The sequence below is a fragment of the Antechinus flavipes genome, chromosome 1 (assembly GCF_016432865.1).
Source record: "Antechinus flavipes isolate AdamAnt ecotype Samford, QLD, Australia chromosome 1, AdamAnt_v2, whole genome shotgun sequence".
NCBI classification, from domain to species: Eukaryota; Metazoa; Chordata; class Mammalia; order Dasyuromorphia; family Dasyuridae; genus Antechinus; species Antechinus flavipes.
The window spans coordinates 483,085,818-483,105,695 of NC_067398.1; the positions used below are offsets into that span (position 1 = coordinate 483,085,818).

Sequence of the window (19,878 nt, forward strand, 5' to 3'; positions counted from 1 at the left end):
AGTCTTACAGGAGCGTCGAGGAAGAATGATGAATGTTTCAGGCTTGGCATTTGCAAGAAAGCCCATTTTTCAGTCTAGAGGGTTGTCTCAATATTGCATCTCAAAATCATGATCGAAAAGATGTATTCTTTTGTAAAATCTGAATCATTTTAAGAGAAGTTGGCTCCAATAAGTGAGTGTGATAACACAGTGTGGAGCTTCAGATAATCCTATATAAAGGTCACGTTAGTCTTAAATTTCTTTTATTTTGTAATATACCTATTTCATAAGCCTTCACTTTTTGCCAGCTTCTCATCCAAAGTTACTTTAAAATTACACAAATATTTTAGCTGTGATATTTGGATATCACTTCTTTCAAAATCAGTTTGTCTTTGAATGCATTTGACAAGTGCCTGATGTTATCTCTGGCAACGTACATCAGTTCTTTCCAGGTAACAGGATGAAGATTGAGTCTCTAGAACTTAACAGATATCCCTTGCTGAGATCCTGCCCTCTGGACGTCACCATTGTCCAGTTCTGCGCCTAACTTGAAGTACTTAATTCTCTTGTTCTAGGTCAGGGAAGAATGCCGACTCTTGAATGCTCCACCTGTTCCACCTCGAAGTGCAAAGCCCTCTTCTACAAGTCCTTCTATTCCTCCTCGGTCGGCTAAACCAGTGAGGCAACAGACACGTTCTCCCAGTCCCACCCTGTCCTACTATTCCTCAGGACTACACAACATGTAAGTGTTGGAACTGACACCATTCAGCATAGTACTTCTTATCATCCGGTCTGTAGGTCTATAAACTTAACAGGGAATGAAGAATCGAGAGGCAAAATGTTCTGAAGGAATTTGGGAGTAAAAATATGTCAAGGATGCTTTTTAGAGCCAGGATTTAAAATGTAGCATTTTAAGGCTGAGCCGGGTATCCCAAGAAGAGAGGAAAACAGGATTCGTCTTTTGAGAAACTCAATGTTAAATTACTAAGAACCGTACTCTTCCTCCTGGAAAAGGAAATGATATACCCTATCATTGATAAGGGTTAACTCGATACTCAATGGAAATAAGTAACAGAGGTTGGGTCACTAAAGATAATAGGAGGACATAGGTGATCAAAAACCAACAACTGTTTTCCATTCATTCAACAAGCACTTATTAAAAATGCCTGTTTTATATAGAAAACTGCTGGGAGGCACCCAAAACTTAGATAATATGTGGACCCTCATTTCTTTCCTTTATAGTTACCATTGTAGTAGCTACCACAAGCCACTGAAACATTTTGCAGGCCTGTAAAATCATGGAAATGTAAAATTCTGGAGCGCTGAGAAGTCTTAAAGGTTCCCTAGTACAATCTTGTGTCTAGTTTACAGAAATGCTCTTCCTTATGTCCTTAATATGTCATCAAATTATGTCTGAATATTTCAATGAAGAAAAGCTCACTACTTTGTGAGGGATCCCAATTCCTTTATGGATGACTATAATTATTAGGAAGTGCAAACTTAAGTCAGGCCAAAATTTGCCTCTCTTAAATTTCACTGACTTTTCCTCTGTAATACCTTGTGCCCTCATATCAGCTCCCTCATATATGAAACATTTGCTCCTTGTTCCTTTATTTTCCCAACCTGAGCATCCATATTTTTTCAGCTGTTCTGATGTAACAGGGCTTCCATATTCTTCTTGGTTTGCTCTTTTAACATATACTCCAATTTGTTGGTATCCTTTATAAAATTCAGACAGATTCAAACAAAAAAAAGTTTTCAGAATTGAACCTAACATCCCAAATACTAATATCCCTCATAATTTAAAGGAATTCCTGCTTAAAAATGTTCTTTGGCATTTTAGGGTCTAAATCCCTGTTCTTTAAATGAAATAAGTCTTTTTTCTTTTCTTTTCTTTTTTTTACCTGTGAATTTTTATTTAGTATGTGTTGTTTTTAAGAAGAATATCTAGAAATGGTAGGGGGTCAACTAGAGTATGCATAGATCTCAATTATGCATGTCATTATAAAGTAAGTTTTCAATGAATTGTTACAAAAGAAAATAATTCTTTTTTCCCTCAAAGGTGATGCTGGAGTGAGATGGGATTGAAGGATCAGAGAATAATAAGGATTAATGTGATATTCTAATGATGTTTTGCTAATGCTATTAACATTTTTCAAAACCTAACATTTTAAAAGTCTGAAGTGAATGAGTGTTTTATTTATGAGAAATATTCTTAAGATTTTTTCCCTAATTCTTTTTTTAAAGTGTATAGTCAATAGCTATGGATAGTGATGATTTTGGGTTTAACACCTACCTGGAACATAGTAGACACTGAATACGTGTTGATTGATTGACTGATTGATTGAGGACCAATTTTTGCTAACTTTTCTTCTGTTTATCTTTGCTTTTAAGCAGTGTCACTGAGAATGACCCAACAAGCCCTTCAGAAAGTATTTCCGTTTCCTGCTATCCATGTAACAGGATGAAGACTGAGTCTCTGGAACTTAGCAGATCTCCCTTTGGAAGCCCCCCTGCTGAAACTCTGTCCTCTAGACTGTCATGGCCTAGCCATTTCTTGGCAGCAACTGAAAGCGAGAACAGGAATGATTTCCTGTTGGATCCAAGCAGAAGTTATAGTTACCCTAGGCAGAAGACACCAGGAACACCAAAAAGAAACTGTCCAGCAGCTTTTGACTTTGAAGGGTGTGATCTCTATGCAAGCTCCACTCAGTCAGGTCCAGCAGAGTTCCCAGGTGGGATGTCTGGGTGTCCTAAGTCAGCCAGTTACTCCTTAGAATGCACAGATGAGAAGGCCTTAGCAGCTAGCCCGGCAAAACAGAGTCACTCGTGCCCAGCCTTACCCCCGAGAGCCCCCAAACTAACTGAGGAGAAACTGGCCCCAGAAGCGTTTCCTTTGAAAATCGATGGTGCTGAGGAAGATCCTAAACCTGGCTCATCAGACCTCTCAGAGGATCAGTATTTTGTTAAAAAAGGCACACAAGACATTTTTTCCATTTCTTATCCTTTTTCTTCCCCTCTTCACCTCCAGCTAGCTCCACGATCTTGTGGTGATGGTTCCCCATGGCAACCACCCACTGACCTGTCAGGACTTTCTATAGAGGAAGTGTCCAAATCACTACGGTTCATTGGTTTGTCAGAAGATGTCATCTCGTTCTTTGTTACGGAAAAGATCGATGGGAATTTGCTAGTCCAGCTAACTGAAGAGATCCTCTCGGAGGACTTCAAGCTTAGCAAACTCCAGGTGAAGAAAATACTACAGTTTATTAATGGCTGGAGGCCCAAGATATAGCCCGGGGACCCATCTGGCATTGAATAAAACTGATGGATTGATGTGTTGGAAGGGATAGGGCTTTGGTACATAATTTCATTATTATTAATTTTTTTTTGCACTAAAACCCCTCTGTAAATAGTGGTAGAAACTTTTACTATGCAGATTAAGTTTTTGAATGGTGAACCAGGCTATTTTGTATGTCAATAAAAATGCCATAGAGAACACTTTAGAGGTGTGCCTTGTACATCACTCAACACCCAGCAGCTGCTAAAACAGAAAAGGGAATATTAGGATGTTTGCCCAGGTAGGTTTGTGCTAAGAAGGTATGCTATTTATTATTGAACAGCCAAAGCTGAAAAATGTAAATTCAAAATATCCTTGTGACCAAGAATACTTTTCTTTTGGGGGTTGACTTCAGACAGTTAGACACTATGCTCTGTCTGGTGGCTTGTTTAATGCTTATTCTTTTTGATTCTAGTGCCTGAAAATGTTTTAAAGGTGATTATGCTAATCTTCTAAAAATGAAAATATTGTATGCTTAGTGCATTTTTTTTACCCAAAGTTGTCAATGTTCTGAAAATCACATGTTAGTAGAATTAGGCTATGTTACATGCCCTAAGTAATAATAAACTATGATAATAGTCATTTACTTATAACTGCTATTGCTTTTGCTAAGCAGAGAAAAACTATAATGTACACAAATATGCTTCAAAATTACATTCTGAGTCACATCATTTAAATAATAGTTTAAATTCTCCATCAAGGTATTAAGATTTAGAAATGTCATTTACATATCATTTACTTTTACAGAAATAACAGAGACACCATAACTGTTAAAAAAAAAAAAAATCCTTGGAACCCTGGAACTTCTATGTGAATCTTCTTTACTTCTTAATAAAGAAACCTGATGTCAGACTTTATCTTTCTAGTCCACTGTAGTCTAGGAGGAAGAGAAGAAATCTTTTTTATCAGTGCATTACTATCATTTTGGGATGTGGAGGCTTAATATACACCCAATTTAAATTTATTCTTCTCATGGGGAAGATTTGGAGACCATCAATCTGAATGTATTCTCTATGTGTTTCATGCATTTGGTTGATCCCAGAAACCAAAAATGACATTTTGTTAATCTATTGGATTCTCTGGTCCTTCTACTAATTAGAGACATTTAAAAAAAAAAAAAAATGGTGTCCCAAAAATCTTAGTACATTTTTTGGTTTTTAAAGCTTAAAAACAAGCTAAAACTTTTGGGACACTCTTTATAGCTAAGAAGACAGTTTCATTAACTCTTCTCTCTGTTCTCTAATCTCCAACCAAAATCCATTACTGACTTTCTCTTCTAAAATAGGGAATAGTAATCTGGCCTATTGTTTTAGACAGGATTAAATATTTTAAAATTCAGTTCTAGGATTCAGGTTCTTCCTTCAAGATTTAAAGGACCTTTTCTACTTTTGAGTTTGTTTCATGAGCTGAGTCCTCCCAACATAGTTATTATTAGCTTTAATTCAGAGTTGAAATATACTAACATTACAAAAAGAAATAACTTGCTTTTGACTCTTCTATTTTTTTTCTTCCCCTAAGTATCTGTGATGACATGGAAGATGGGAGGGGCTTCTGTTTTTTGTTTTCCATTCTTAAAACTCCGACCTTTAAGCTGGAAATTAAAAGGCACTGCTGGGAAATGGAAAAATGTGGAGGATGGAGAACTGATCTTGGTGCCTCAGACCAGGTACCACCGACCTGCATTGCAAAGGGAATTTCATATCTAAAGCTCCCTGAACCAATAAAATCATGAATTTAATTTAAAAATGAAAAGGAGGACTGACAAACTTTAAAAAGATATTGACTTACAGCCTCTGGTGCCTCAGACCAGGTACCACCAACCTGCATTGCAAAGGGAATTTCATATCTAAAGCTCCCTGAACCAATAAAATCATGAATTTAATTTAAAAATGAAAAGGAGGACTGACAAACTTTAAAAAGATATTGACTTACAGCCTCCTATCATTGTGCTTTTTCAATTTTGTAATGCAATCTGGAAAGGACCTTATAAGCTACTTAAGGCAATCCTCCCATGGTTTACCTTTTTTTAAGATCCCAGGAAGTTAAATGACTTGCCTCAAAGTTACATAGTTAACAATGTTGTGTGATAGATGGAATACCAGCATTGGTATCAAGAAGTTTTGGATTCAAATCTCCCCTGACACGTCTTAGCTTTGTGACTATGGACAAATCATTTAACTTCTCAATGTCAGCTAGACAACCTCCCACCCCAATCCCTAGTCAACTTTCTAAGACTTGGAAGACTTGAACAGAAAAAAAAAAAAAAAAAAAGTCTAATCTATTGATGAAGAGAGTTTTCACACTAGGAATTACCCACATTAAAGAACTCATAAAATTCTATCATAAATTAAACCTTTTGGATCTGCTTTTCTGAAAGAAAAAAAAATACAATATAACCCAATGACTGGAAAGATTCTTTTTAGCTACACCCAGATGAATCAGTTTTAAGTATCTTGACATTTAACTGCATAGTTCCCCAATTTAGGAGGGAAATCAAGGATGTTTTTGCATAGTCTTCACTCTGTCCTTACACAAGAGCTCAGCCCTTCTCTTTTTGGTTTGTTTCTGCCTAACCAGAAATTTCTTAAGAAAAATGATTTAATGAAAATTGTCTTCTGTTTGTCACTATCAAAATAATTTGGTTCTTGTGGTGTGGCTGAGGGCAAGGGAGATGTCAAGATGATTAACATGAATTCCTCTGAATTTGCTAAATTTGATAATAAGGATACATTTTGAAAGAGATTCTCTCCCTGTACTTCTCCCCCTTCCCAGTCAACTTGACAAAAAAGGGGTGTTTTAAAAAAACTACTTGATTATGTTTAAAATGATTAAGGTAAGAAATACTTTTCTAGCAAAATTCCACCTTTCTAGTAAAAGGCTCCTGCTAATAATTCATTCCTATGTGTTTTCTGTTATGGGCTGGGGGAGGGTCCTTTTTTCTACAGTTGTAATAAATATCTTCTGTAAACCATAAATAAGTGTAAGCTATGTTCTCTTCTAAGAGCTATAGTGAGCAAATATAGAGCTTGGTGGCTGTCATCAACAGTACTCAGACACGCGGACTAGACAGAGCATGAATAGCTCTGTAAAAGAGTCATAGCTATAACAAGTAACATGGTGCAGAGGTGGAAAGGAAATAATCTTTCTATTCTCACCACCAGGATTTTGCCACTAGAATTCAATATCCCAAAGAAGCAAGGCCTCCTGCTGCCTGTTAAGGCGAGGAAGTCAGTGAGACAGCCTCATAACCCAGAAGATGTAGGTATTTCCTGTGCACTTGCTAATATCCACACAATAGTTAGACACCAGATACTCAGCAATGACCAGGGAAAGTGGCCCAACTCATTCCTCTGGGTCTTCTTTTGTTTATTAAGTAATTTTTCTGAAATTAAGAAGCAAGAAGACTACACACCCACTGAACTCTTAAATGGAGTTGTTAGAAGGAAACATTTCAGATTTTTTCATCCCAGGAGCTCATAGAAAAGCATAGACAATCCTTATAAAATAGGAAAAATTGAATTCACAAGTCTCCAGCTTTCTTGAACTATTCTCTTAAACCCAAACTGCCAGACTTTACAAATGGGGCAACTCTTGTTTTTCTCTCCATTTGCCATTCATTTTGATAAAAATTCAGTTAACCACACAGTTACCAATTATGTGGAAGATTTCCTTATATGGAATTAACAAAACAATCAGCCCTGTGAGAAATGTTATAAAAAGGGTTCACGTTAAGTATTTTCCTTTCAGACAACTATTTGTATACACCACGTACTAATGCATCCCATATTCAGGACTGCAAAAGCTTTCCCCAAGAAATGGGCATTGTATGGCTATATCAGTGCTCTTGTCTTAAGCATTTTAGGAGCCAAGAGGCCGTTCTTTTTTGTTTTGTATTGATTCAAGACTTACTCTGAATATAACACCAAAAAAAAGGATATATGTGTACATGTATGAATATATAAACATATGCATTCTATAGTGTGTGTATATATGTATGTGTGTGTATATGTATACACATACATTCAGAAAGACTGTACATGAACCATTGGTCTCTATAATGTACTGCTTGCTTTATTTTTAGATTTATAATAAACTTAGCATGTAGCTAACTTTTTTTTTTTCTGGCCTACCTTCTGTCCTCATGCTCATGAAGTAACCTCAGAGTTTGGGATGACTGGCTAACTGATAGTCCCAAAGTCAGTGAATGTCTAATACCCAAGAGTCTTCACTCCCAAGCTTTTCCTCTATATAAAGGAATTTTCGTCCCCAGACTATACCCCCCCACACTCTATAAAAAGCAAAGTATGCTATTATATATTATTTTAAGGAGGTGTCCTGCATTAATTAGCTCAACTGTTAACCATTTCTCCATCTTCTTAACTTGGTCAGAGTTTCAGTCTGTTAAAGCCAATCCATTATGTTCTAAAGAAAAGACAATGAAAGTGCAAATAGGTATGACATTACTTTGCAGGAGGGGGATATCGCTTAGAAATTATAATGGCAAACATAATAAGACTTTAAAACTCGGCGTTTTGAAATTCACCTCATTTTGAATTGTCATAAGAAAAAATGTAAAAAATATACAAGTGGTTTCTGTGTTTTTGTTGAGTTTTGTATCTTTGTTCTGTAAACTATGGGTATTTGAGCTCCTTCAGTTAAATTGTCTCAGGTCTGCAGGTTTTCTTGGCCCATATATTGGTATTTCTTGGATAAAAATCCCTCCTCTAACCCACTTCCTTGTTAAATTCCCATTTAAAACATTGTGTGAGCAATCTAAAATTAGGATTTAATTGATGACTAGCATTCTGAAGCTTGGGGTGATTTGAATCTAAGAAATGTATTTTTTTTATGCATTTTGTAACCATTTTTACATAAGTTCTTTACTTGGGAAATTTGGATTGTCAACTGTAAATTAACAATTACATTCTTTTCAGGAACATTACTTAATGGACCCGTTGTGTACCTCAAGATCAACAGTATCTTAAGTCTAAACTCATTGTTGAATAATGTCCATCAATAAAAGGAACTTTGTTAAAGTTGCCCTCTTTTGCAATTACTTTTCTGTGTAATGTTTCTTGAATAGCAAAGACTTTATCTGACATACTATAAAATTTTAAATATCCTGAGGACATGGAGATGGGGAGTCTCTGAAAGAATTCTGTCATATTGGAAACCCATCAGGCACTAAAGAGGATTGTGGAAAAATACTGACAAGGATTATAATATTCAGAGAATCAAGAAAGAAGCCAGTCACCTGACAGATTTAGAAGAGACTAGCATGGCTTTCTAAAGAACTTGTTAGCTTTGTTTTCAACTAAAGGGTAGTAACCAATAACTATTTTGGATATTTGTCTTCTCAAATTTTGATTTGAGAAGACACATAGATCCACTCATTAAAAAAAAAAAAAAAAAGAAAAGAAAAACAAAAATGTCAACAGAATGAATTAAATAGAAAAATTTTCAAGACAACTGGATGGTTTCTTAGAGCTAGATGTAATACTTGGACTCAGGATCAGGAAGATTTCTGATTTCAAATCTTGCTTCATATATTTATTTGACACATGATTCTGGGAAAGTCACACTCCCCTCAGTTTTAGTTTCCCTATCTTTGAAATGGGAATAAGAATAGCACTTACTTTCTGGAAGTGTGAAGATCAAATGAGATAATCTATACAAAGTGCTTTGTAAATTTTACAACACTACATATGTAGATTAAATATTATTTCAGGCAAATAGGTTCCCTTTAAAAGAAAAAAAGTTAATTAGGAGGTACTTCATTAGGCTAAGACAGCATGTATCATAGTATGTAGTTATACAAATCAAACATTTATTGATAATCATAATTTCAAGACCCCCATGTTTAGTAACAAGACCCCACATGGAATTGCAAACCTCAATTTAAGAAGCTGAATGTTACACTATGCTGCCTTTCACTCAACTCTTTTGCAATCCATTACTCAGCTTTATAGCAACAGTGGTAGTCAGAGCCTTGGTCTCACACTGATGAGTATTTGTGTCAATAGTAAATTAGTTTTTTTCTGAAAAAACATAATTTTCCAAATACAGTCCAATCATTTCTCCAATTTAATTAACCAGAATCATTATAAAATACTCTTCAACTCTCTAAATGAAATATGTTAGTTATTATTCCTCTTTGTACCAATGTTGAGTTATGGGTAGCTGGCTTTGAAAACCTGGATTCAAGTTTCTTTGATACATACTAGCTGTGTGACCCTGTGTAAATCACTTAACCTCTGCATACCTCTAGACAACTGTCTAAGACTAGAAGTTGGAGAGATGATTATCAGTATTGTTTAAGGAGGTTCATCATTGGAAGTTCTCTGCACCATGAGATCACAGGTTTGGTCAAAAAATAATAACTCTTTGTCACTTGCATACTCTGAAGATGTTTATAGAAAAGCACACATGGAAGCCTGCATGTTGTTATATTTTCATCAAAAATCCTCTTAATGGCTGGATATGGGGCCTGTAATCTCTACCACTAGGGAAACTGGAATTAGTGGAACTCAGGAGTTCTGAAACTGTTTTGAACAGCCACGAAGCTTCCTTGAGTGATTTCTCTCTCTCTCCTTTTCTCTTAAGTCATATGAATTGATTCCACCTCCAGAATCTCCCATTCTCAGTGCTGCTATTTTGATATAAGCTCTCCTTCATTATCACCTGCCTAGACTATTCCAATGTACCAACTCTGTTCCCCTCCTTGTTATCTGTTCTGATCCATCTTACATACTGCCAATTTCTTTTTATTTATTTAATTTTTAATTTATGAAGTAAAACGGGCATTTTCATAACAATTTTAAAAGATGATTGCACATGAAATTACAAATCTATAACTTATTTGTTTTAAATATAAAAGTTATTATGCAATTTTTTTTTCATTTTTTAAAATCCTCTCCCTATCCCCCTTCTCCTTCCTACTTAAAGAGCGCTATTATTAGACACAAATATGTGCATAGATAGATGAATATAAAATCATTTTATTCATGCTTCAATTTATCAGTTTTTTGCCTGGATACATATTTTTTCATATGTCCTTTATAGTTAATTTGGGTATTTATAATAGCTTTTAGTCATTCAAAGTTATTCTTGAAAGACTGCTTAGAGAAATGAAAATTAAAACAACCTTGAGACAGAGCTTTCCTTATACGGAAGTCATTCACATCACTCCCGTGTTTGGAACTTTAAAGTGGCTTTTTATCACCTCTAAATGACTTCCAAACTCCATAGCATCTGGTATTGTTACCTGATCTTTCCTCCACAGATCTCTGCTCCAAACAAGCTATACTACTGACTATTCTTGTGCATCAAGTGATCTTTTCTTGCATTATCAGTATCACTGCATTCATTTATATTGTTTTCTATTCCTGGAATTGTCACCAACATCCCAATGGCTCAGCCAATGAAACTTCTACCTCTCCTTCAGAGCTCCTCCAGAAAGCTGACCCTGATGTCTTAAGTCATCAATATCCTTTCCCTCCCTTTTCAATATTGTTTTTTAACTCTTTAATGCCTATAACATTGCATATGTTATATGTGTGTGATATGTATGTGACCATAGGTCATAATGTGACATAATTTATCATAACTATCTCTGTTGGTACCAGTTCCTTAAGGAAAAGTCTTTGAATTTTTAAATTAAGATGGTGTCATACCTAATGCGACCACATGATGCCAGTCTTCCCCAACCAGCTTAAAGTCAAAAATGTGCCCCATGACTTCCTCATCCTCGGTGTGCTCCCTGGTGGAGTCAGATTGGCTATCTCAGATTATTTATTTATTTTTTTATTATAGCTTTTTATTTACAAGATATATGCATGGGTAATTTTTTAGCATTGACAGTTGCAAAACCTTTTGTTCCACTTTTCCCCCTTCTTCCCTCCATTCTTTCCCCTAGATGGCAGGTTGACCAATACATGTTAAATATGTTAAAGTATAAGTTAAATACAATATAAATATACATGTCCATACAGTTATTTTGCTGTACAAAAAGAATCGGACTCTGAAATAGTGTACAATTAGCCTGTGAAGGAAATCAAAAATGCAGATGGACAAAGATAGAGAGATTGGGAATTCAATGTAATGGTTCTTAGTCATCTCCCAGCGTTCTTTCACTGGGCGTAGCTGGTTCAGTTCATTACTACTCCATTGGAACTGATTTGGTTCATCTCATTGCTGAGGATGGCCAGGTCCATCAGAATTGATCATCATATAGTATTGTTGTTGAAGTGTATAATGATCTGGTCCTGCTCATTTCACTCAGCATCAGTTCATGGGCTATTTCAGATCATTGCAGAACTGATCTTTAAAGTTCTTTCTCTTCTGCATTGAAAATATTTTACAATTACATTATCCCTAGGTAAACAGAGAGCAGTACTCTCTTGGCTTTTGCCAGCAACAAAAAGTAGGTAGGTGGTACAGTTAATAGAGTTCTGCACCTGGTGACAAGAATACTTGAATTCAAATCCAGTCTCAGACACTTGCCACCTCTGTGGCACTGGGCAAGTCATTTAAACTCTGTTTGCCTCTGTGAATTTCCTCACCTGCAAAATAGGAATAAAATAGCATTTGTCTCTTTGTGTTTTTGTGAGGGTGAAATGAGATATATATGCTTTAGCACAGTGCTAGGCACATAGTAAGCACTTAATAAATACTCATTACCTTTTTTTGCACAAATAGAAAGGAAGAACATTGCTATAATGGCTTAAGTCAGTAGAGTCAGAAGGCTCGAGTTCGAGTCTCTTGCCCACTTGGAGAAGTCACTATATTTTCTCAATCCTCAATTTTCTTGTATGTATAATTGGGGGATTGGGATAGATCATCTCTAAGGTCTCTCTCATCTCCACATCATATAAAGAAGTTGTGTTAGTTTATGAAAGCATTAGGAAGAAGAGTGCTACAATTCCCTCCCAGACAAACTACTTACCCTCTTTAAGCCTCAGTTTACTCATTTATAAAATAAAGGTTATTATAAAATAAAAGTTATTCTCTATGTAAAGTGCTTTCCAATCCTTAAAGGTGTCTTGTACAATATTAACATTATCCTTATATTTGACATTATCTTATTTCAACGGCTCTTTTTATGACCTTTGGCCCAAATCATTTGAGGATCATTTCCAAAAAATGGAAATTGTTAGCTTCAATGTGAGAGTAATCAGAAGGGACTTCACAGGCAAAATTAAATAGACTTGAGCCTCTTCTGTAGGATACAAAGAAAGAATATTCAAAGTGGGTAGTCAGCTTTTCCAGATGTCTTTCCATTTCTACAATAGTGAAATATAGAAGTCATCAGGATCCACAGGTTGATTCTGAGCAACTAAATTTCCAATATGAAATGAAATATCAGGTAACCTGGTCTCAGACCTGACCTTCAATATTAGAAATTATAACATATGTTGTCTCTCTCCAATCTTCCCCTTCCTATTAAAAACATAACAAGTCTTGGAGAGTATCACACTGTGCTAATTGACCTTAAGCAGACTAAAGGAAGCTAAATCCAGATTAGTGAAATCCAAGATGTCATCAAACTTTGATCTCTTCCACTCTCTCTTCTAGCAAGTATGAAGTCTAGTAACTGTGCTATTTACTGCCGCTGGTAAGGCAGTTATTTGACCAACTAATAGAGTTCTCTTTTTCAGCTCAGCTGTTCTGCATTTGGGGTTTGTCTATTTACCCATAACTTTCTAAAGAAAGAGGTGACTGATCTGGATGGAGCTTGGTGCACAACCAAAACTTTCAGCTTGTGGTTCGGGCTATAAAAAGTGATAAAAATTTTCAGATGGACAGATCTCCTCTAATTTTGACCAGGTTTCCATGAAATGGAGCGCAGGAGGAGAGGTCACACAGATATATGATTGAAGGGAGTGTGGTCTACAGTTCACAGAAGCACAAGTCTTAGCTGTGTGGCCTGGTATGCTTTGGTGTTTTACCACTCTTTGATGTCAGGGAACCATAGCGTGCAAATCATACCCAGGCTAGCTGAGCGGGTGGCGCACATGTGTCCCATTTCTGTTCTTCTCAAGGAAAAAGATGAAGGAAATATTGGAACCCAAGAGAGATTATCTGGTTCATTTGGTAATTTAGATAGGATTTCATGCAAAACTTTTCAAATACAGGAAACTATATCCTATATTTAGAAACCTTCAGAGAAGACCTTCCATTCCAGTCCTGAATTAGTTTTTTTCTGTCCCACAGGCTACTATGTAGATGCCTTTTAAGTGTTCTGTGGAATAAGGGAACAATTGATCTGGTTGCTGTCCCTTGTTCTAGACTCTTAATAGGTTTGTTGTTGAGTCCTATCCGACTCTTTGTGACTCCATGGGGTTTTCTTCACAAAGATACTAGAATGGTTTATCATTTCCTTCTCCAGCTAGTAAGTGAGGCTGGATTTGAACTCAGTGGTCAGGCTCAGTGTTCTATCCACTGAGCCATCTAGCTGCCTCGTAGGCAGAGGTTAAATGTATTATGCAAGGTCATACAGATTTTAAGTTTAAGAGAATGGATTTCAACTCAGCTCTTCCAGACTCTAGCCCTAGTGCTCTTATCTACTAAACCATATAGCCACCTTCTTTAATAAAATTAAAGACTGTTGTTCATAGTTCCAATTTAAAAGATGACATAAAATGAGACTTGAGTCACTTTCAGTATGGAACCATAGGATATTATATCATCTAGCAACAATACTGATCCTACTAAGTGTTCTTTAAAGACCAGGCAACTGAGATCTAAGAAATGTGCACAAAATTTGGAAAACTGAAGATTTTGGGATATACAAATATGTGACAAAAGATCTGTCCCTTATAACAATATCTATTTTAGTTAACTTACAAAGTATTGGAATCAAAGAAATAAGACCTAGGTACATGGCCATAGTTTTAGAGCTAATAGTTGTATTTTGTGACTCCATGTCAATTTTCTTGACAAAGATACTAGAGTGTATGGGCACCAGCTTGTAAATGTTTGAGGCTGGATTTATAATGTGGCATTGTAAATAAAGCATAAATTTGGAGCCAGGGAGATCTGAGTTCAAATCCTATATCAGACAACATCTCTATGACCCTAGATAATTCATTTAACTTCTTTCAGCCTCAGTTTCTTCATCTGCAAAATAAATAATAATAGCAGAAGATTGTTGTGAAGCTCAATTGATATAACATGTATAAAGCACCTTGCAAGTCTTAAATCACTGGCCAGAGAAACAGATTCTTATCTGAAAGGGAATTTAGAAGCCATTGGGTCCAACCACTTCACTTTACATAAGGTCCATCAAAGATCAATGATTTGGTCAAGCTCACAGAGATAATAAATGCAAATCGAGGTTATCAGACTCTATATCCAAAACTCATTCTGCTACATCATACCTCAATTAATCATTATTTCATAGACTCTTATAGTTGGAAGGAGCCATATTATCCTTCTGATCCTACACCATTCTGAAACATGACTTCCCTCTAAAACATCCTTAATGAGTATATTGATATCTGATGTTTTAAAAGGGTTATGCTCACTGTGTATTTTCCCCAGAAAGTAATAAATGTAGTGATAGAATAAAGATCAGGAAAATGAAAGGTGAAATATGAAGATTCATTCTTCCTCAGCTAAAATCCAACTCTCTATGGAAAGTATTTCCTTATTCTTCTTAGTTCTAATGTTTTCTCTCTGTTTATTAACTCTAATTTATCCTGAATATAGTTTGTTATACATAATTTTACTTTGTACATACTGTTATTCATATTGTTAAGTTCATGTTATCTGCCCTATTAGATTTTGAGCTCTTTGAAAACAGGGACTATCTTTTGTCTTTTGTGTTTCCCCAGCACTTAGCACAGTGCCTGACACATGTTATTGTTCAGTCTTTTCAGTCATGTCTTTCTTGGCAAAGATAATTACCATTTCCTTTTCTAGCACATTTCATAAATGAATTAACTGAGGCAAATGGTTAAGTACCCAGGATGACACAGCTAAAGAGTATCTGTGGCTGAATTTTAACTCAAGCCTTCCTGACTCCAGCCCAGTGCTCTACCTATCACGCTACCTACCTGCCTAACACATAATAGATGTTTAAAAAATGTTCATAGTCTGGCTTTACTCAAAAATGTACCTGCTTCCTTCTAGAGTTTTACTTCAAGTCAACATTTATTAGGCAATGTGAGTTAATGATAAGATGACTAAAAATAGTCTCTGCACTTTGATTTTACTGAAGAAGAGATATTACATGCAGAGACTAAAATAAACTCCCTAATCAATTAGGGAGATCAGGGAAGACTTCGTTGAAGTGATTGGACTTGAGCCCTAGAAAATGATGAAGCTTCTAAAAGGCAGAGATGATGAGTGAGAACATGTCAGATGTATGGGATTATCACATTAAGGGAACAGTGAGTAGTATCATTAATTGAAAAATTGAATTTGTAGTGGGGAGTCCTAGGAAATAATGCTAAAAAGGTAGAGGATCTTAAGTTCCAGGCTAAAAAGTTTGTATTTTATAGTGAATATAGTGGGGAGCCTTTTAAAAGTAAAGACATGTTATGGGAAGGACTGTGTCTTGGGAAGATTATTTTTGGTAGATAGAGGTATAAGGTAGACAAAGGAGAAAGTGGAATCATGGGAACTAATTGGAATAGAACTCTGGGCCTGGAGTCAGGAAAATCTGAATTCAAATATGGCTTCAGACATTAGTTGTATGACCCTGGGCAAGTCATTTAGTCCTGTTTTCCTGTTTTTTCATCTGGAAAACCACTCTAGTGTCTGCCAAGAAAAACTCAAAAGAAGGTCACAAAGTCCAACATACCTGCAATGACTGAACAGCAACAATAATAATAATATCTAGCATTTTATTTATCTATTTATTTATATTATTATTTACATACATCATTTATATTTATCTAGCATGAAGGTTTGCAAAGTATTTTACAAATATCTCATTTGATCTTCACAACAATGTTGGATGGTAGGTGCTATTATTATTCCTATTTTAAAGATGAAACCTAGACAAAGTAAGACAAAGGTCACAGAGCTAATGTCCGAGTTTAGATTTGAATTTGTCTTCCTGACTCCAGGCTTAGTATTCTATCTACTATGCTAACTAGCATTATCTAACTATTTGCATTATGTAACAATGGAACAGTTTCTCTTATAAATAATATAATTATTATTTCTCTAATAAATGTGGCAGAGTTGTTCAAGCAGAAATTGGATATTTCAGAGTGGATTCTTGTTTCAAAATAGCTCTGAGTGAGATGACCTTTAAAGTTCAAAATGAGAAGCATTATCAAGGTGTGGTAAAAAAACATTGAAAGAGATTATGACAGAGTTAATCAGCATCTGGCCTGTGAAACAGAAGAGCTAAGTTCAAGTCCAGCGGCTAAAGATAGTGGCTGGGTGACTAGACAAGACATTGAACCCTACAATTGAATTGCCCCTAAGGCAACTCTCTGAGACTCTCAGATCCAGAGAAAAAGTTAATCTGTATAGCAGAGAGTCCCTCACCAAAAGCTCGCTATACTATAGTCCTTCACTACAACAGGTCTGGTTAAAAATGGGTGCATGGTCACATACGGAGAGAACTTGGATTTGGCGGTCCTGGGTCCTAATTCTAGATTCACCATTAACAAGTTATGTAGCCTTGGACCTCCCTTTCTTCATAAAATGAAGGTAGAACTAGCTTCTCCAAGGACTTCTTGAGTCTAAAGGACTGGTTCAGAGCTACCAAGAAAATAAAACTCTGGACAATATTGTTAACTCCATTAACAATAGAAAAGTAACTCTTTCTCCCAGAAATTCAGATGAGGAGAGTAAGATTGTTCCCTGGGGCATTATTACTGTTCCTGAGCCAACTTGTCTTTCATGTTTGGGTTTTAACTCAATGACTACTTCCCAGGATTCGTGAACATCCTAAACTCCAGGTTGGAGGTGGCACAAAATGGGAGGGAGAGTTGGATTTCAAACTTTTGAAAAAGGGATTTTTCATCTTAAAAGCTAAAGATAAATCAGAGTTAAAGAGAAAAGGGGGGAAATAACAGAGCTTACTGATTAGCAGGAAAAGGCACAAATTGTTCTGTTTATTTGATACAGCAAGGTAAGTATTGATCAGGATTGGTTCCCTCGTTCCTTAGAGTTTAGCAGACACTGCTCCTGGAAGACAGTGATCTTTGGAGATGCTGCTTTATTGTTCACCTACCATGGTGCCAACAATTCAGTGGCTTTTTGTTGATTAAGTGTTGGCTCATTGATTGATTGGGTGAAATTCAATTAGGTTCAGGATCATGGATGTCTTGGGAGATCATCTTATCTAACCGCTTTATTTTATAGTTAATGAAATGAAGACTCAGAAAGGCTATCACACTAGCAGTTAATGGTAGAATCAATAGTTAACCTCAGATCCTCCTATTTCAAATTTAGTACTCTTTCCTCTTTATCATGCTACCTCTTTAAGTCTTTTCATAACCTTTTTTATTAATTTAAAACTTAAATACAAAATAGAAAAAAAAAAAAAAAAAAAAACACTGCCATATGCACAGCAGAACATTCCTTCTCCAGGAATATGAAACAACAAATTTTCATTTCAACAAAGCTTATATAATAAATATTACATATTGTGTTCAGAGCTGTCCATTTTTCTTGCTTCCTTGTAGGTTTTCTTTTGTTCTCTGTTATGTACTTTTACTTTATTCTATTTTTCTCATAATTTTCTTGCTTATATTATGCAAATTCAACCTTAAACACTTACTAGCTATATGACCCTGGGAAAGTCACCTCACTCTGTTTGCTTCAACTTCCCCATCTGTCAAATGATCTGGAGAAGGAAATGGGAATCTCTCCACTGTCTTTGCCAAGAAAACCCAGAATAGGGTCACAAACAGTTGGACACAATTGAAAAATGACTAAACAACACTGTGCTAAGTACTTCACCATTATTCTATCATTTGGCCTTCACAACAATCCTGTGAGGTAGGTTGTTGTTTTTATCCCCATTTTATAGTTGAGGGAACCGAGGCAAAGAAGATTAAGTGGCTTGTGCAGCATGACTAGTAAGTGTCTGAGGCTAGATTTGGCTTTCCTGAGTCTATCCATTGCTGATGCCAGATGAGTGAAGAAAATAAGAGAAAACCAAAGGAATGGAAGCTTCAGTTGGAGATGTCCCCAAGAAGTTTAGCCACAATAGAGAGAGGAGAAATAGGAAGGCAGCTAGTAAGGATGGATGGATCAAGTGAGAGTTTTTTGAGGATTGAGAAGACATGGGTATGTTTGTAGACAATAGGAACCAGCTGGTAAGTAGAGATTAAGAGTTAGTGAGAGTGAGGATGACAGAGGAGGCAATCTATTAGAGAAGACAGTTTAGACTGGAATCGCATGTGTAAGTAAAAGGGTTTGCCTTGGTAAGGAGGACGGTTACCTCTTCATGTGAGATAGTTGTGAAAGAAGGTGGAAGGCATCTGAGAGATGAGATAAGGAAGAAAGGAGAATAGGAAATCCTTAGTGGAAAATAGTTAGTTTTTCCAATAAAATATGAGGGAATATTCTCAGCTGAGAGAGTGAGGAGAGAGAATCCATGGGAGGAGAGAGAAAAATGATTTGGGAAAATTGCTATAGTACCATGTAACAGGGACTATGATTCGTTCATCTTTTTTCCCCTTTATTCCTGCTTCCTGTACTTCTTTTCTTCTTTCACCTTTCAGCTTCCTTCCTTTCATTTTCTTTTTTTATTCTTTCATTTTTCATCTTTCTTTTATTTTTCTTTCACTTTTCTTTCCTTCCATTTTTCCTTCTTCCTTTTCTTTTAGCTTTCTTTCCTCCTTCCTTCCTTCCTCCCTCCTTCCTTTCCTTTTTCCCTCCTCCTTTCTTCCTCCTTCCTCCTTCCTTCCCTCCTTTCTTCTCTCCCTCCTTCCTTCCTCCTTCCCTCTTTTCCTCTTTTCTTCCTTCCCTTCTTTCCTCCTTCCTTCCTCCCTCCTTCTCTCCTTCCTCCCTCCTTCCTTCTCTCTTTCTTTCTTCCTCTTTCTTTCATTCTTTATCTTTTCCTTTTCCTTTTTTTTTTTTTTTTTTTTTTTTACTAAGTATCTACTTCATGTAAGGAGAAAACTAGGCAGGGTCATGTCTGTCAGGAAAATATGGGTTCCAGCTCTTTCTCTGACACATTCAGGGCCATCTCCAATCATCCTGAACTATATCTGGCCACTGGACCTAGATGGGTCTAAAGGAGAAAATGAAGCTGGTGACTTTGCATAGCTCTCCCTCACTTAAATTCAATTCACTTTCAAATCATAGCATCATCTTCTTGATGCCATAGTTCTTTTTGAGAACAAAAGACAAACAATAACAATTGGCTAGATGATCTTGGTGCAGACTATATTTTAAAGAGACAGAGCATATCAGTGTGATCAGTGTGATCATTATGAGTTGCCCAAAGCACATGGAATTTCTTGTCTATATGCTTCTTTCCTGAGTTTTTACAAGTGCATGTCTTCTTCTCCACAGACACTATGCATTGACCATCAATGCATAGATGGAAGAGCATGACCCATGTTTATGAATTGACATATATTAATTAT

At 36.1% G+C, this 19,878-nt stretch overlaps 1 protein-coding gene across 2 annotated transcripts in view; it reads left to right on the plus strand.

Annotated features, from left to right (window-relative positions):
- GAREM1 (GRB2 associated regulator of MAPK1 subtype 1) overlaps positions 1 to 8,372 on the plus strand; it is a 188,046-nt gene extending 179,674 nt beyond the window's left edge. The window contains exons 5-6 of one of the 2 annotated variants that reach the window (XM_051970277.1): positions 555 to 721; positions 2,374 to 8,372. In XM_051970277.1, coding sequence (XP_051826237.1) covers positions 555 to 721; positions 2,374 to 3,271 — 1,065 coding nt within the window. In that variant the 3' untranslated portion in view covers positions 3,272 to 8,372. The remainder of the gene's footprint in view (positions 1 to 554; positions 722 to 2,373) is intronic. The other variant, XM_051970278.1, reaches the window with a different exon arrangement.
- The last annotated feature ends 11,506 nt before the right edge of the window (positions 8,373 to 19,878 follow it).